Source organism: Pongo abelii, chromosome 12, assembly GCF_028885655.2.
Source record: "Pongo abelii isolate AG06213 chromosome 12, NHGRI_mPonAbe1-v2.0_pri, whole genome shotgun sequence".
Lineage (NCBI taxonomy): Eukaryota > Metazoa > Chordata > Mammalia > Primates > Hominidae > Pongo > Pongo abelii.
Genome location: NC_071997.2, coordinates 68,987,889 through 69,006,467, shown reverse-complemented (window position 1 = coordinate 69,006,467; position 18,579 = coordinate 68,987,889). Strand labels below are relative to the sequence as shown.

Below are 18,579 nucleotides of genomic sequence, written 5' to 3'. Positions count from 1 at the left end.
TAAAAAAGGGAAAAAAAGAAAAACTAATTTAAAATTCATATGGAACCAAAAAAAGAGCCTGAATAGCTAATGCGATCCTAAACAAAAAGAACAAACCTGGAGGCATCACAACATACTCAACTTCAAACTATACCACAATGCTACAGTGACCAAAACAGCATAGTACTGGTACAAAAACAGACACAGAAACCAATGAAACAGAATAGAGAGTCCGGAAATAATGCTACACACCTACGACCATATGATCTTTGACAAAGTCAACAAAAACAAGCAAGGAAAGGACTTCTTATTCAGTATATTGTACTGGGATAACTGGCTAGCCATATACAGAAGACTGAAACTGGACCCCATCTTTACACCATACAGAAAAATCAATTAAAGATGGATTAAAGACTTAAATGTAAAACCTAAAACTATGAAAACCCTGCAAGGTAACCTAGGAAATACCATTTGGGCACAGGCCCTGGCAAAGATTTCATGACAAAGATTTCATGACAAAGGTGCCAAAAACAATTGCAACAAAACCAAACATTGACAAATGAGACTAAAGAGCTTCTGCACAGCAAAAGAAACAATCGACAGAGTAAACAGACAACCTACAGAATGGGAGAAGATATTTGCAAATTATGCATCTGACAAAGGTTTAGTATCCAGAATCTTAAGGAACTTAAACAAATGAACAACCAAAACACAAACAACCCCATTAACAATTGGGAAAGAACATAGACATTTCAAAAGAAGACATACATGCAGCCTACAACCATAGGAAAAAATGCTCAACATCACTAATTATCAGAGAAATGCAAATGATAACCACAATAAGATACCATCTCACACCAGTCAGAATGGCTATTATTAATAAGCTAAAAAAAAAAAAACAGATGCTGGTGAGGGTGCAGAGAAAAGAGGACGCTTATACACTGCTAGTGGGAACATAAATTAGCTCAGACATTGTGGAAAGCGGTTTGGGCATTTTTCAAAGAACTTGAAACAGAATTGCCATTCAACCCAACAATCTCATTACTGGGTATATATATACTCAAAGAAATATAAATTGTTCTACTATAAAGACACATGCACATGTATGTTTGTCACAGCATTATTCACAATAGCAAAGACTTGGAATCAAACCAAATACCCATCAACAGTAGACTGGATAAAGAAAATGTGGTACATATACACCATGGAATACTACATAGCCATAAAAAAGAATGAGATGATATGCTTTGCAGCAAGATGGATGCAGCTGGAGGCCATTATCCTAAACGAAATAACACAGGAATAGAAAACCAAATACCACATTTCTCACTTATATGTGGGAGCTAAATATTGAGTACTTACAGACACTAAGAAGGGAACAATAGACAACAGGGCCTAGTTGAGGGTGAAGGGTGGGAGGATGGTAAGGATCGAAAAACTGCCTATCGAATACTGTACTTATTACCTGGGTGATGAAATAATCTGTACACCAAACTCCCAAGACACGCAATGTACCTATAAAACAAACCTGCACATGTACCTCTGAACCTAAAATAAAAGTTAAAAAAATTGTGGTGTATTTACATAATGACCTACTGCTCAGTAATGTAACAAAAAAAATACAGAAATACATACTAACATCAAAGATTCTCACAGAATAATGCTGAGCAAAACTACCAAGACACAAGAGTACCTATTACATGATCCCATTTCTATGAAATTCTAGAAAAGGCAAATCAAATCTATTTTTTTACCTAAAAAATGTTTTTTATAGATTTAGGGATACAAATGCAGTTGTGTTACATAGATATATTGCATTGCAGCCAAAAAACACATGGAAAAATGCTCACCATCACTGGCCATCAGAGAAATGCAAATCAAAACCACAATGAGATACCATGTCACACCAGTTAGAATGGCGATCATTAAAAAGTCAGGAAACAACAGGTGCTGGAGAGGATGTGGAGAAATAGGAACACTTTTACACTGTTGGTGGGACTGTAAACTAGTTCAACCCTTGTGGAAGTCAGTGTGGCGATTCCTCAGGGATCTAGAACTAGAAATACCATTTGACCCAGCCATCCCATTACTGGGTATATACTCAAAGGACTATAAATCATGCTGCTATAAAGACACATGCACACGTATGTTTATTGCGGCACTATTCACAATAGCAAAGACTTGGAACCAAGCCAAATGTCCAACAATGATAGATTGGATTAAGAAAATGTGGCACATATACACCATGGAATACTATGCAGCCATAAAAAATGATGAGTTCATGTCCTTTGTAGGGGCATGGATGAAATTGGAAATCATCATTCCCAGTAAACTATCGCAAGAACAAAAAACCAAACACTGCATATTCTCACTCATAGGTGGGAATTGAACAATGAGAACACATGCACACAGGAAGGGGAACATCACACTCTGGGGACTGTTGTGGAGTTGGGGGAGCGGGGAGGGATAGCATTGGGAGATATACCTAATGCTAGATGACAAGTTAGTGGGTGCAGCGCACCAGCATGGCACATGTATACATATGTAACTAACCTGCACATTGTGCACATCTACCCTAAAACCTAAAGTATAATAATAATAATAATAATAATAAAGATATATTGCATTGATGAAGTCTGGGCTTTTACTGTACCTATCACCCAAATAGTGAACATTGTACTCAATAGGCAGTATTTCATCCCTGACCCCTCTCCCACCCTCTCACCTTTTGGAGTCTCCAGTGTCTATCACGCCACTCTGTATGTCCATGTGTACCCACTGTTTAGCTCCCACCTATAAATGAGAATGTGCAGTTTTTGACTTCGTTTTACAGCCATTTCACTTAGGATAATGGCCTCTAGCTCCATCTATGTTGCTGCAAAGGACATGAGCAAATATAATCTATAATAATGGAAAGCATATCAATGCTCATCAGCTTCTGGAGAGGTGGGAATTAACTGAAAAGGGCCTTGAGAGAATTTTTTGGGATGATGGAAATGTTCTATATTATGATTGTGGTGGTAATCATGAGGTATATACATTTGTCAAAACTCATTGAACTGTACTTTTTTTTTTTTTTGAGAAGGAGTTTTGCTCTTGCTGCCCAGGCTGGAGTGCAATGGTGCGATTTCGGCTTTGGCTCACTGCATCCTCTGCCTCCCGAGTTCAAACGGTTCTCCTGTCTCAGCCTTCTGAGTAGCTGGGATTACAGGCATGTGCCACCATACCCAGGTAATTTTTTTGTATTTTTAGTAGAGACAGGTTTCACCATGTTGGTCAGGCTGGTCTTGAACTCCTGACCTCAGGTGATCCGCCCACCTCGGCCTCCTAAAGTGCTGGGATTACAGGTATTAGCCACCGCGCCTGGCCTTAACTGTACATTTTAAATGTGTGTATTTTATTTATGTAAATTATACCTCAATAAACTTGATTCTTAAAATTCTTCATCACTCTAGTTTGAAGAAAGTAGAAGGCTGTCTGGAATAAAAGTTCATTTTAAATGATATGAGATCCAATTTTAAGATGACTAGGCATCTAACAAAGTATCTAGCATTTTCAGCAATAAATAACCTAATACCACTTAGGTAAAGTATAATGTTAAAATAACTCTTTGAAAATAACTCTTGAGGAAAATTGCTTTGTACTAAATTTCTAAGAGAAAAATCATACTGTTTGTTTTTTAGAAAGAGAGACAGACAGACATACACACACATACACACGTTGCCTGTGATTTTAAAAATTCTATGAGAGTGAAGATGTTAGTTTTAATTACCTCTTGTTTAACATCATCACTTGAACATTTAACCTTTTCCTAACTTTGCACACTCTATGAGGGCATTGTGGGGACACTTTAGGCAAAGAGAATACTATCATCACCAACATGGAAGGAGTGAGTGTGAAAGCACACACCATGGCTGGGAAGCTACACTAGTGCAACTCGGCTGGGAAGAAAAAGACCAAGTGGCAGGAAAGGGCTTATCAACCACTGAAGTATTTCTTTTTTTTTTTTTTTAACTTTTATTTTAGGTTTGGGGATACATGTGAAGGTTTGTTACGTAGGTAAACTCATATCATGGGGGCCTGTTGAACAGATTATTTAATCACCCAGGTATTAAGTTCAGTACCCAATAGTTACCTTTTCTGCTTCTCTCCCTCCTCCCAAACTCCACCCTCAAGTAGACCCCAGTGTTTGCTGTTCATTTGTTTGTGTTCATGAGTTGTCAGCATTTAGCTCCCACTTATAAGTAAGAACATGTGGTATTTGGTTTTCGTTCCTGCATTTGTTTGCTAAGTATAATAGCCTCCATCTCCATCCATGTTCCCACAAAAGACATGAAGTATTGCAAGCTGGAGAATCCATGACCAAATCTGTACTGTTAGAAGGATCACTAGGATAGCACTCAGGGGATTAACTGGGGAGTAGGATGACAAGACTGGAAGGCAGAAGAATATAGATACAGGGCCTCTGCTTGATCATGGTGAAATAGAGAAGGTCTACATTAAAGCAATGACAGTGACGCTGAATTGAATGAAATGTTTTGACTGTATTTAGAAGGCCAAATCGATAGGATTTGGTCACTAATTGGATGCGGCATTAGGAGTGAGGGAGGATTCTAGAACGACTTTTGACTTGGACGTCCCATCTGAATAATTGTACCATTCACCAAAAAGAAGAATATAAGAGGAAAAGCAGGTCTGGAGAGAAAACAGATGACTTCATGTCTGCACATAATGAGTCTAAGGCACACATGTACATCCAAGAGAAGGTATTCAGCAAGCCAGATGAATATGTGGATGTGGAGTCAGGAATGGTCTGGGCTGGAGTCAGAGATCAGATAACAAAACTGAAAATAAAGTCTAAACCTGCACAAAGTGAGGGCTAAAAATGGAAGCCTGGATGGCCCCAACATTTTCATGAGTAGGCAGAAGAAGAGCATAAAAAAGTGATAGAAAGTTGCATTTGGGATCATAGAAGGCTGTTTGATGAGGGTTCTGTGATAGTGGGAGTGGTCAGCAACCATCAAATGCTGAAAAATCATCAAACAACATAAGAGAAATGTATTTATCAAGTAGGAAGTCACTAGTGACTTTTCCAAGAGCAGTTCTAAGACACCGCAGAAGATACAGCCAGAGCACAGTGTTCTGAGGAGTGAGAAGTGAAGAAGCAGAAAAAAGGCAATGTTCAGTACTATTTCAATGAGTTTGTCTATGAAAGGAAGGTGAATATTAGATCAGCAACAGAGGGGAAACCATTTTAAGGAAGAGTTTTGTTAGTCTGTTTTTATGGTGTAGCTTGGGCCTGTTTATCTGCTGCTGTTCCAAGATAGATGGGGCCGGGGAGGGTGACAAAGTAAAGGTGTCAAAGGGAATGTTATGGGATCCACAGAGAAAACAGTGGTGGCACTAGTCTTGGACAAGAGCAAGGGATCCTTTTTCACTGAACTGAGAGGGAAAGATTCATGTGCATATCGATAAATGGTTGAGTGGGGGCGTCGTAAGAAGCAGATAAAGTTAATGAACTGACAAAAGGTGAGATGCTCTGTTGAGACGAATAGGGAGCTGATAATGTGAGTTTAAGGAGAGCAGTGAAGGTTGGAAAAGGTACTGGTGAGAATGGAAAAGCTTTAATATCTTAATAGTATAATTAGGGCCTCCACTTTTTAAAATTAATCTCAGTCTATATATGAAGAAATATGTTATAATTATTGCCACATAAAGAGATTCTGAATACATATTGCTTTCTATAAAACAACATTTCTTGGCTTCCATGTAATGACACTTCTAATTACCTCCTAAGGAAGACATAATCTTTGAATTCTTCTAATAACAAGAATGATGGACTTTTAATGCCCAACACATTTGTGTGATCATTGTAAGGATTAAGAAATGGAAGCTCTAGCCTTGGAGCAATGTTCCTTCAACATTACACTAACTGACCTAATCTAAGAGTCTAACTCCAAAAATCTTAGCATATTGGCATTAGGCACTGTCACGTTTACATATGAAAGCATTCTATTTTAAACTACGATCCATGATCTATCTTTACAATTTTAAATTGTAAGCTACACCTTTCATGTCAAATTTTCCAAAGGCTTGCATAACAAGCATCTGAAAAAAAAAAAAAAACTCATAAATGCTCCCTAGTGGGAAAACTGCACATGCAACTACCTGTTTATATATGCAGTAACTTGAATTATACATGAAAACTCCACATGGATGCCCAGAATCAGCACTGACAAATTCAAGAAGTATATTAATTTTTTTGGATGTATTTAGTAGCAGATCATAAGAAAAATCTGTTCTTTATACTGGGTTTTCTTTTAAAAATCTGCTAGTTGGAATCTTCTATTTCAAGGAATCTACTCTTCCCAGGAAAAATAATTTGTAATAAATATTAATCTTATACATTAAAAATGAGAAACAAAACTTTAAAAAATCCTTGGAAATTCCACATTTAGATCTTTTAAAGAGCCTATAAGACTGTACAATTTCCCTATTCTATAAAACTTAAGAGTCATATTGAAAGTAAAATTTAAATGATAAATGTCAGTTGCAAAAGTTATCACCTTTTCATTTGAATGCTTGACTTCTATTGGATAATTCTCTTCCAAGAGACCTTCTTGGGAAAAAGAGGTGACAGCCAACTCATTGCCTAATTGATTTAGGAACAGTGCCCAGGGAGACAGTCCAATTAAGTTTACAAGCTGGCAATTAGCAGGAAGCCCTCTAAATCCCTACACTGAGAGCCTGTTTACTTTAGTAAGAAGGCAAATGTGCTAGAGATAGGAAGAGAAAGCTGTGCTTTTTGCAAAGCTGTTGTGAGTAGGCCCACAAGGGAGGGCTGAAGAAAAGCTAGGTGTACATGGGCAGAAAGCCTTCTGTTTGACAGGTAACTGGGTAATTTAGAGGGTGAAAGGAGAGATTGAGAGAGAAAGAGGAAGAAGGGCGGGGGGCGGGAAGAGAGAGAGAGAGAATGTGAGAAAGAGAGAGCATGAGTGCATGCATGTGTGTGTGTTTTAACAGTCATGCAAAACATCAAACATCCACTTTAATTAGTGTTGTGTATGGAGACATACAACTGTTAAACATGTAGTTAGGCAAAGTATAACTGGATTATCTCATAATAAATGAGACTCCAAACATTTTTTTCTTGAACAATATTAACATTATGAATAGATTTAGCTGCATTTTTATTATGTGAAAAGAAAATAGGTCTCACATTGTATGTATTATATCTTTCAGGTAAATCAAATCATGTTCACTAGATTTATTTCATGTATTCAACTTCAGAGACAAGCAGATCCATGAAAAAACAAAGTAAATTGAAAGTTATTTAACAAACACTACAATGTCTTTAAAAACCTAACTTTGTACCACAGAGCCAAATTCCATAAAGGGTTTTAAAATGTATTTACCTTTCTATGTTTTCAAGTAGCCATAATGTACATTAATTAAAATTTATTTTTTACACCTAAGTGAGGTTCTCTCAAGAATGTTAAATTGTAGAAATCTACCTAAAGTATATCATTATATTTTAGGGCACAGCTAGTAATGCAAAGCTACAATAGGCAAGTGAATCATCATAATAAAATTTTATTTTAAAGTCTCTTGGTTGATACATAAAAAATCAACTGGAAATGGATTAAAGACTTAAATATAAAACGCAAAAGTATAGAAATCCTGGAAGACAACTAGGCAATACTATCCTGGACAATAGGCAAAGATTTCATGACAAGGACGCCAAAAGCAATTGCAACAAAAGAAACTATGAAGAGAGTAAACAGACAACCTACAGAATGGGGGAAAATATTTGTAAACTGTGTATCTGACAAAGGTCTAATATCCAGCATCTATAAGGAACTTAAACAAATTTACAAGAGAAAAACAAACCCATTTAAAAGTAGGCAAAGCCAAAGTAATTTACAGATTCAATGCTATTCCCATAAAACTACCATTGACATTCTTCACAGAATTAGAAAAAATTACTTTAAATTTCATATGGAACCAAAAAGGAGCCCATATAGCCAAGACAATCCTAAGCAAAAAGAACACGCTGAAAGCATCACACTACCTGACTTCAAACTATACTAAAGGCTACAGTAACCATAACAGCATGGTACTGGTACCAAAACAGATGTATAGACCAATGGAACAGAAAGAAGGGACACCTCAGAAATAACACCACACATCTACAACTATCTGATCTTCAACAAACCTGACACAAAAACAAGCAATGGGGAGAGGATCCTCTATTTAATAAATGGTGCTGGGAAAACTGGCTAGCCATATGCAGGAAACTGAAACTGAACCCTTCCTTATACCTTACACAAAAATTAACTCAAAATGGATAAAGGACTTACATGTAAAACCCAAAATCATAAAAACCCGAGAAGAAAACTTAGTTAATACCATTCAGGACACAGGCATGAGCAAAGACTTCATGACGAAAAAACCAAAAGCAATTGCAACAAAAGCCAAAATTGACAAATGGGATCTAATTAAATTAAAGAGCCTCTGCACAGCCCAAGAAACTATCATCAGAGTGAACAGGCAACCTACAGAATGGGAGAAAATTTTTGCAATCTACCCATCTGACAAAAGTCTAATATCCAGAATCTACAAGGAACTTAAACAAATTTACAAGAACAAAACAAACAACCCCATCAAAAAGTGGGCAAAGGATACGAACAGACACTTCTCAGAAGAAGACATTTATGCAGCCAACAAACATATGAAAAAAAGCTCATCATCACTGATCATGAGAGAAATGCAAATCAAAACCACAATGAGATACATCTCACATCAGTCAGAATGGTGATTATTTAGAAAGTCAAGAGGCCAGGTGCAGTGGCTCACACTTGTAATCCCAGCAGTTTGGGAAGCTGAGGCAGGCAGATCACTTCAGGTCAGGATTTGAGACCAGCTCAAGACCACTTGAGGCTGGTTTGAGACCAGACTGGGCAACATGGTGAAACCCTGTGTCTACTAAAAATACAAAAATTAGCCAGGCATGGTGGCACATGCCTGTAATCCCAGCTACTCAGGGGGCTGAGGCAGGAGAATTGCTTGAACCCAGGAGGTGGAGGTTGCCATGAGCTGAGATCATGCCACGGCACTCCAGCCTGGGTGACAGAGTGAGACTCTGTCTCAAAAAAAAAAAAAAAAGTCAAGAAAACAATAGATTCTGGTGAGGCTGTGGAGAAATAGGAACACTTTTATACTGCTGGGCATGTAAATTAGTTCGACCATGGTGGAAGACAGTATGGTGATTCCTCAAGGATCTAGAACCAGAAATACCGTGTCACCCAGCAATCCCATTAATGAGTATATACCCAAAGGAATATAAATCATTCTACTATAAAGACACATGCACATGTATGTTTATTACACAACTATTTATGATAGCAAAGACATGGAACCAACCAAATGCCCATCAATAATAGACTGAATAAAGAAAATGTGGTACATATACACCATGGAATACTATGCAGCCATAAAAAAGAATGAGATCATGTCCTTTGCTGGGACATGGATGAAGCTGGAAGCCATCATCCTCAGCAAACTAACACAGGAAAAGAAAACCAAACATCACATTTTCTCATTCATAAGTGAGAGTTGAACAATGAGAATACCTGGACACAGGGAGGGGAACAACACACACAAGGGCCTGTTGGGGGTGGGGGGCAAGGAGAGGGAGAGCATTAGGACAAATACCTCATGCACGCAGGGCTTAAAACCTAGATGACAGGTTGATAGGTGTAGCAAACCACCATGGCACATGTATACCTATGTAACAAACTTGCACGTTCTGCACATGTATCCTGGAACTTAAAGTAAAATAAAAATAAAAATAAAATAAAAGTGGGCAAAGGACATGAACAGACACTTCTCAAAAGAAGACATACATGCAGCCAAGAAGCATATGAAAAAAAGCTCAGTATCACTGATTATTAAAGAAATCCAAACCAAAACCACAATGAGATACCATCACACACCAGTCAGAATGGCTATTTTTTTTTTGAGATGGAGTCTTGCTCTGTCGCCCAGGCTGGAGTGCAGTGGCACGATCTCGGCTCACTGCAAGCTCTGCCTCCCGGGTCCACACAGAATGGCTATTATTAAAAAGTAAAAAAATAATAGATGCTGGCAAGGTTGTGGAAAAAAGGGAATGCTTATGCACTGTGAGGGGGGAGTGTAAATTAGTTCAATCATTGTGGAAAGCAATATAGCAATTCCTCAAAGAGCTAAAAGCAGAACTACTATTTGACTTAGGAATCCCATTATTGGGTATATATCCAGAGGAATATAAATCATTCTGCCATAAAGATACATGCACACAAATGTTTGTTGCAGCACCATTCAGAATAGTAAAGACATGGAATCAACCTAAATGCCCGTCAATCACAGATTGGATAAAGAAAATGTGGTACACTGTGGAATATTATACAGCCATTAAAAAGAACGAGATAATGTCTTTTGCAGGAACTTGGACGGAGCTGAATGCCATTATCCTTAGCAAACCAATGCAGAAACAGAAAACCAAATACTGCATGTTCTCACTTACAAGTGGGAGCTAAATGATAAGAACTTATGAACACAAAGAAGAAAAAAACAGACACTGGGGTCTACTTGAGGGAGGAGGATATGAGGAGGGAGAGAAGCAGAAAAGATAACTATTGGGTACTGGGCTTAATACCTGTGTGATGAAATAATATGTACAACAAACCCCCATGACACATTTACCTATATAACAAACCTGCATGTGTACCCACAAACCTACATAAAAGTTAAAAAAAAATTCTCTTGGTTGAAATGGGCTACATTAATATATAATTTTATAGCTATTAACTTATCAACATCTATAAAAATATCTATCCTTTTGAATATTTTTATCCAAAAGAGAAACTAAAAGTTATACAGGTATCTTCAGCAAACTCTAACTAAATATCTGCTTTCTTTTCTTTTAAAACACTTGCTTCACACAATTCCAGTCTGGGAAGCAACAGACACCAATAATCTAAAATAATTTTTATAGAAAAATTATTCCATTCCTACAACACAGAATTTTTCAATGGACAAAGTAAGTCCTTTTAAAATATTCACATGTCTATTTCTTAAGGAATTATTTAGTAGTGTAGTTTATTTTAGAGCGTATCAAATGTAAAAGTTAGGGCTTTTGAAGCATCATAATTGACAATTAGTGTAATTTCCAAATTATTCAATATCTAGTGCTCCTTTGGCAGTTAGAAAGTCATCCACAAAAGGAAACTATATGGATATTTGAAAGGCAAACATATTTATGGGATGATAAATAGAAAAATATACATTCTAAGAATAGTTTTATTGCCTTAATTATGTCACTATCATAAACACTTTAATTTACTTACTCATCACTTTCCTTGACTTACCTAGTTTAAACAACAGCACACCCAAAGGTCCTCTTTCAAACCTGAGGAAGAGGAGATCATAGATATCACTACCTTCACCCTTCTGAGAAACAACCTGAGGAGCTATCCATTGCATTTGAACAAGACTGCTGGAGGCATCAAATAATTTATTGAATTGCAGAGTCTCCCTGGGTAAGCAGTCTTCAGCCAATAGTTGGATGTTAATAGGGGATAGAGCCGTATCAAAAATTTGCAACTCCCCTTGGTTGCTGCCAACTAGCAGAATGGCACCACTTGGGTGGCAGCTTATTAATGAAGGCAAAAGTTCAGTCTGTGCTAAGAGAGTCACTCTACGGTGAGTGTCATAAAGAATTAGCGAAGAATCTTCACAGCCCAGAATCAGTTTGTCTTCAGTAACATTCCTGCAGCAGCTGATGGCCTTTGACTTTAGTGGTATTCTGGTGACTGACACACACTGGATTTTATTCCGAATGCATTCATAGATGCAGCTGTCAGCCATAGGCTCTTTGTCTACACTTATGGAGTGCTCCACTGTGAACACCTGATAAGGCTGTTTGGTGCCAAAGCGAACATCCAGTGGGTCCCATTCTGTGCGGACAGAACTCAGAACCTGTTAAGAAATATATCAAGTACATTCAGATAAACTTTGGTTTTTCTTCAACTTCACACCTAGGCCTGCATATTTATTCAGAAACCTATTAAAGAACATCAATTACTATCTTAAACATCAGCAACGTATAAGTATATAAAGTACATATAGCACATCTATCTCATATACAGCATGTATATAAATATATATAGTGACACGGTGAGATCCTGTCTTAAAAAAAAAATATATACATATAGCACAGCTGCAAGAATTAAACTATAAGATTTTAACTTTAAGAATTTGTTTTGGAAGGCCTGCAAATCACTTTAAATATGTTCCACAGTACATAAAAACTAAGAAAGTCAGCTTTTAGTAATATAATATGGTTAGCAGAATATCTTAAAAAGTTAAAAAGAATGAATAAGAATTTACCAACACAAAGTTGGACTTTAAATGATTAGTTAATCTCCTTCAACCTACCACCCTTGTCAATTCTGAAATTATTGGTAAATTGCTTATAAGAAATATATTTCTAATTAGTAGGGCTGGGTAGACAAAGGAAAAAGCTTTAGAACCCTGTTAACAATCTTGTGGAAATATTTTACTATCAGAAAGGATATAAAGGAATTCTAAGCAGACAAGTGACCAATAGAAAGAAATAATGTAATGTACTAGTTTTAAAATAAACATTAAAAAATTAAGACCTAGTATATATAGTCGGTCCTCGAACAACATGAGTTTGAACTGTAGGGTCCACTTATAGATGGATGTTTTTCAACCAAATGCAAATAGAAAATACAGTATTCCCAGTATGTGGGAAATCTGTGTAAACAGAGGACTGACTTTTCATATACTTGAGTTCCACAAGGCTAAGTATATGCAGATTTTGGGGGTGTGTGTGTGTGTGTGTGTGTGTGTGTTGGCGGGGGTGGTCCTGGAACCAATCATCCACATATATCGAGGGACAACTGCAATATGATTTGTCAATCCTGGTGGAGTAAAATTTTAAAAGCATCTTTGGTATAGAAAGGAAAGGCTATCTACCAACATGGAACACAACGCAGAAGAACATCAAATAAAACCACAGGCCATTCACTTTATTCATATGTAAATGACAGGAGTCCAAGAACCCGGAGAGTGGTATTAAAGAAGGTCAAACCCAGAAATATTAAAAAACATATATCTACACGTTAAAATTTTATAGAACTATACATCCCCCAGAAAAGGTGCATGTAAAATCTGATGAAATCCATCTAAGGTCTGCACCTGAGTTAACAGTACAGTAACAAGGTCATTTTCCTGTATTTGACAGTGTATTGCAGTAATGTAAGATGTTACTGGGGAAACTGGGGGAAAGTACAGAAAGAGCATTTACTGTACTGTTTAGCAATTTCATGTGAGTCAAACTATTTCAAGATTAAAAGTCATTTTTTAAAAAAGCACATAGAGCTGTGTGGCAGAGTGCTGGATTGGGGAGGGGTGGAGAGTTGATGTGACTTAAAAAAAATCCATCCTACACCTTATCACCAAATTAATCTTCCTAAACTAAATGCTCTTGCCTTTACTCCACTCTTCAAACCATTCAATGGCTACCCACTGACTAATACGTTAAATTTTTATTCCTTTGCCTGGAACATAAACTACCATAGGATCCATATCCAACTCCTTCCCTCCCTCACACTCTTTTTGCTGCAGTCATTTTCTTTTTTGTCCAATAAATATTTGAATATGAGCCATGTGCCAGGCACTGGTTCTGGGGGCTAGGGACATGACAGTGCATAAAATCTTCTCGATCAGGGGCATACACTTGTAAAGGAGAAAAAGTAATATATTTCCCTCCTATCACAAGGTTCATAGCTGACACCCTCTATAACAAAAGACAGATTAATAAGAGAAAAGCTTAATAATTTTATGTAACCAAAGTTTTATGCAACACAGGTGCCTTCAGAAATGAAGACCCAAAGAACCAGGGAAAACTGTCTATTTTATGCTTAGGTTTGATGAAGAATGGATAGTCATGTAGAAGTATGAGTGGACAAAAAGCAGGTATGACCTAATGTACTGAGGGGAACTTAGCAAGTCCTATTTGTTCAGATTTTTCTCTGTGTCTCTGTGTACTCATTCCTTTCCTCCATGTATAGGGCAGACACTTGTCACATGAGGGTCTTATGATCTACTTTTAGGTCAGAGAATTCTTTTCATGGCTTCAGGGGAGAAAGGTGGAAGGATGTCAGAGAAAGAGAATGACAAAGACAAAGGGACCTTTCTGCTTCTATGGTTTTCTCAATTTCCTTCAGCTTTAAACATTCAGTATGCCAAAAATGCTGTATTTGGGGGTCACACTTTCCACACACCATCACACCCTAAGAGCAAAAACAAAGGCAATAATAATAAAAGCATATGGATATCCTAAACACTATGAAGTAAAATAAAGCAAAGTACAGGGAATAGGGAGTGGCTGGAGTGGGGCTCAGGGTGTGATACAGACAGATCAAGACAGACCTCTCTGATAAAGGTGACCTGAAAGAGGCGTGAGCCATGCAGCCATGTGGGAAAGGAGAGCTTCAAGCAGAGGAAACAAACTCTGAGGTGGAATCTCTATTGGCCGGATCAAGGAGACTAATATAGCTAGAGAAGGGGAAGCAAGGAAGAAAGTCATGGGAAATGGGAATTGAGGCACAGGGAGGATATTGTATGATAGCTTGTAGGCCACTAGGGACTTTGACTTTTTCTCTAAATCAGATGAGAAGCTGTAAGTTTTGAACAAAGGAGGGACATGATCTGCTTTGCAAATTCCAGTATTATCTTCTACAGTCTCCCTTCCAGGACTCCTACTCCAAGTTCAAACTAAAACCTGCCCCACATTTTCCCTGCTCTATAACTTCATTCATGTCTTTTGCCTGAAATCCACAATCTTCACCTACACACTCTGTTTGTCCTACCAACCATACTTAACTAACCGTACTTACATATATGCTCCACCAAAAGTATCCTCGTTTCTTGGATTCCTTCTAGCTTCTGGCATCTTTAAAAAAATAATCTGTCTTATATATTTTACACTTTTTTGTACCTGTGTAGCAGCTAGCCAAAAACTGTGCTGGTAGGAAGTTTCTTAAACTATGAATTAAAAGAAAATTGTACCGCTGGTTGAAATATCCTACTTCCAGAAAGCTTAAAGATTTGCAAAGGAAGCCTTAGGGCAGATGATTGAGAGGCCAGGTGATGTCGAGTAGAGCCTGTACTCACAAACGGGCAGCCTAAAAGAGGGGGCCCAAACAGATGGCAGTCTTGGACTTGAACAAGTTACGTTCATGATCCAGAAAAAAGGATCCCAGGCCTCCTTGTTTCCAAAGTTTGTGAGACGCTCTCTAATAGGCTCTGTAGTTTCACCAAGAAAATGGGGTAAAAAGTGGAGGTGGATGGGAGGCAGATCTAGAGTGCACCTCCAGACAGAGCAGTGTGTGGAGGCTCGCACTGTGAATTTTAGCCCAGATACACTGCAAGAACAAACCAGCAGTCCCGAGAAGAGCCACAGACTCTCTGAAGGAAGCAGACTGCTCCTGCAGGACCCAGGAGACACCCCAAATACTGTGAGTACCCCAACTGTGGAAGTGGGAAAGGAAGAGCCTCCTCTCCTGAATACACCCCCAGAATGGAGAAACTGAAGGTCTGTTTGCAGGAGAGGTTTCTGACCTTAACTGGAAGTGAGTCAATTTAGAGAGCAGAGCAAAATACAGGGGTAGTGGAAGCAGCAGAAAGGCCCTGGGAGCTCACTATGTCCCCAAGCAGGCCATTCCTACCTGATACCATAGGGATCCATTGAGGGGGTGGCCAGAGGAAAGACGGGTAAAACTCCACAGGGAGAAGGAAATCTCTAGCTGAACTGTGTAACAATTTGAACGGGAAAACAAGCCTCCTGGACATCCAGGATGCAAACTCCACAGGCAGGGGGAGAAGCAAGCCCTTTTCTTTCACAGCTAGGAGGCAGGTAGCCTAGGGCAAGTTTTCAAGCCTGGCTCGCCCACTGCCTGGAAACAGACTTGGGACTGTTGTGTGGGGCAGTGAGAGTGAGACGGGCCCTTTGGTTTGTGTGGGAGCTGGGTAAGGCCTGTGACTGCCGGCTCTCCCCCACTTCCCTCACAACCTGCATGACTCAGCAGAAGCAACCATAATCCTCCTAGGTACACAAATCCAGTGACATGGGAATCTCACCCCCATCCCCCACAGCAGCCACAGCAACACCCACCCAAGGAGAGTCTGAGCTCAGACACACCTAGTCCTGCTCCCACCTGATGGTCCTTCCCTACCCACCCTGGTAGTGGAAGACAAAGGGCATATAATCTTGGGAGTTCTAGGGCCCTGCTCACGGCAGGTCCCTCTCCATAATACCACAGCTGATGCTCTCTGGAAAGCGCCACCTCCCGGCAGGAGGCCAACAACCACTAAAATAAAGCATTAAACCACCAAAGCTAAGAACCCTCACAAAGTCCACTGCATCCCCCGCCACCTCCACCAGAACAGGCACTGGTATCCACGGGTGAGAGACCCACAGATGGTTCACATCACAGGACTCTGTGCAGACAACCCCCAGTACCAGACCGGAGCCAGGTAGACTTCCTGGGTGGCTAGACCCAGAAGAGAGACAACAATCACTGCAGATTGGCTCACAGGAAGCCACATCCATAGGAAAAGGGGTAGAGTACTACATCAAGAGAATACCCAGAGGGACAAAAGAATCTGAACAACAGCCTTCAACCCTAGACCTTCCCTCTGACAGAGCCTACCCAAATGAGAAGAAAGCAGAAAACCAACTCTGGTAACAGGACACAACAAGGCTCTTTAGTACCCCCAAAAGATCACACTAGTTCACCAGCAATGGATCCAAACCAAGAAGAAATCCCTGATTTACCTGAAAAAGAATTCAGGAAGTTAGTTATTCAGCTAATCAGGGAGGGACCAGAGAAAAGTGAATCCTAATGCAAGGAAATTCGAAAAACGATAGAAGTGAAAGGAGAAATATTCAAGGAAATAGAGAGCTTAAAGAAAAAACAATGAAAAATTCAGGAAACATTGGAAACACTTACAGAAATGCAAAATGCTCTGGAAAGTCTCAGCAATAGCATTAACAAGTAGAAGAAAGAAATTCAGAGCTGGAAGACAAAGTCTTCCAACAAAGGCAAAGAAAAAAGAATAAGAAAATATGAACAAAGCCTCCAAGAAGTCTGGGATCACGTTAAATGACCAAACCTAAGAATAATTGGTGTTCCTGAGGAAGAAGAGTATTTGAAAAGTTTGGAAAACATAATTGGGGGAATAATCAAGGAAAACTTCCCCAGCCTTGCTAGAGACCTAGACATCCAAATACAAGAAGCACAGAAAACATCTGGGAAATTCATCGCAAAAAGATCATTGCCTAGGCACACTGTCATCAGGTTAAGACGAAGGAAAGATTTTAAGAGCTGTGAGAGAGAAGCACCTGGTAACCTAAAAAGGAAAACCTATCAGATTAACAGCAGATTTCTCAGCAGAAACCCTACAAGCTAGAAGGTATTGGGGTCCTATCTTCAGCCTCCTTGAACAAAACAATTATCAGTCAAGAATTTTGTATCCATTGAAACTAAGTATCATATATGAACAAAAGATACAGTATTTTTCAGACAAAGAAATGCTAAGAGAATTTGCCACTACCAAGCAACCACTACAAGAACTGCTAAAAGGAGCTCTAAATCTTGAAACAAATCCTGGAAACACATCAAAACAGAACACCTTTAAAGCATAAATGACACAGGACCTATAAAACAAAAATACAACTTATAAAGCAAACCAATAAACAAAAAACCAAAAGTACACAGGCAACAAATAGCACTGTGGATGCAAGGGTACCTCACATTTCAGTACTAACATTGAATGTAAACGGCCTAAATGCTCCACTTAAAACATACAGAACTACAGAATGGGTAAGAACTCACCTACCAACTACCTGATGCCTTCAGGAGACTCACTTAACACATAAGGACTCACATAAACTTCAAGTAAAGGGATGGAAAAAGGCATTTCATGCAAATGGACACCAAAAGTGAGTAGGGGCAGCTATTCTTATATCAGACAAAATAAACTTTAAAGCAACAGCAGTTAAAAGAGACAAAGAAGGACATTATATAATGGTAAAAGACCTGTCCAACAGGAAAATATCACAGTCCTAAACATGTATGCACCTAACACTGGAGCTCTCAAATTTATAAAACAATTACTAATTGACCTAAGAAATGAGATAGATAGCAACACAATAACAGAGGGGGACTTCAATACTCCACTGACAGCACTAGACAGGTAATCAAGACAGAAAGTGAACAAAGAAAAAATGGATTTAAACTATACCTTGGAACAAATGGACTTAACATACAGAACATTATAACATTGGGAGATATACCTAATGCTAGATGACGAGTTGGTGGGTGCAGTGCACCAGCATGGCACATGTATACATATGTAACTTACTGCACATTGGGCACATGTACCATAAAACCTAAAGTATAATAATAATAATAATAATAATAATTACAATAAAAGAAAAAAAAAAAAAAAGAATGTGCTCCTGGAAAA

General features: G+C 38.6%; 1 protein-coding gene across 21 annotated transcripts in view; it reads right to left on the bottom strand.

Moving 5' to 3' along the window:
* Positions 1 to 18,579, bottom strand: part of WDPCP (WD repeat containing planar cell polarity effector) — a 720,444-nt gene that overhangs the window by 272,260 nt on the left and 429,605 nt on the right. For all 21 annotated transcript variants that reach the window (XR_008522114.1, XR_008522111.2, XR_010136176.1 and 18 more), the window contains one exon: positions 11,388 to 11,997. Coding sequence is in view for 16 of the 21 variants with exons in the window: in XM_054547452.2 (XP_054403427.1) it covers positions 11,388 to 11,997 (610 nt within the window). In the remaining 5 variants the exon portion in view is untranslated. The remainder of the gene's footprint in view (positions 1 to 11,387; positions 11,998 to 18,579) is intronic.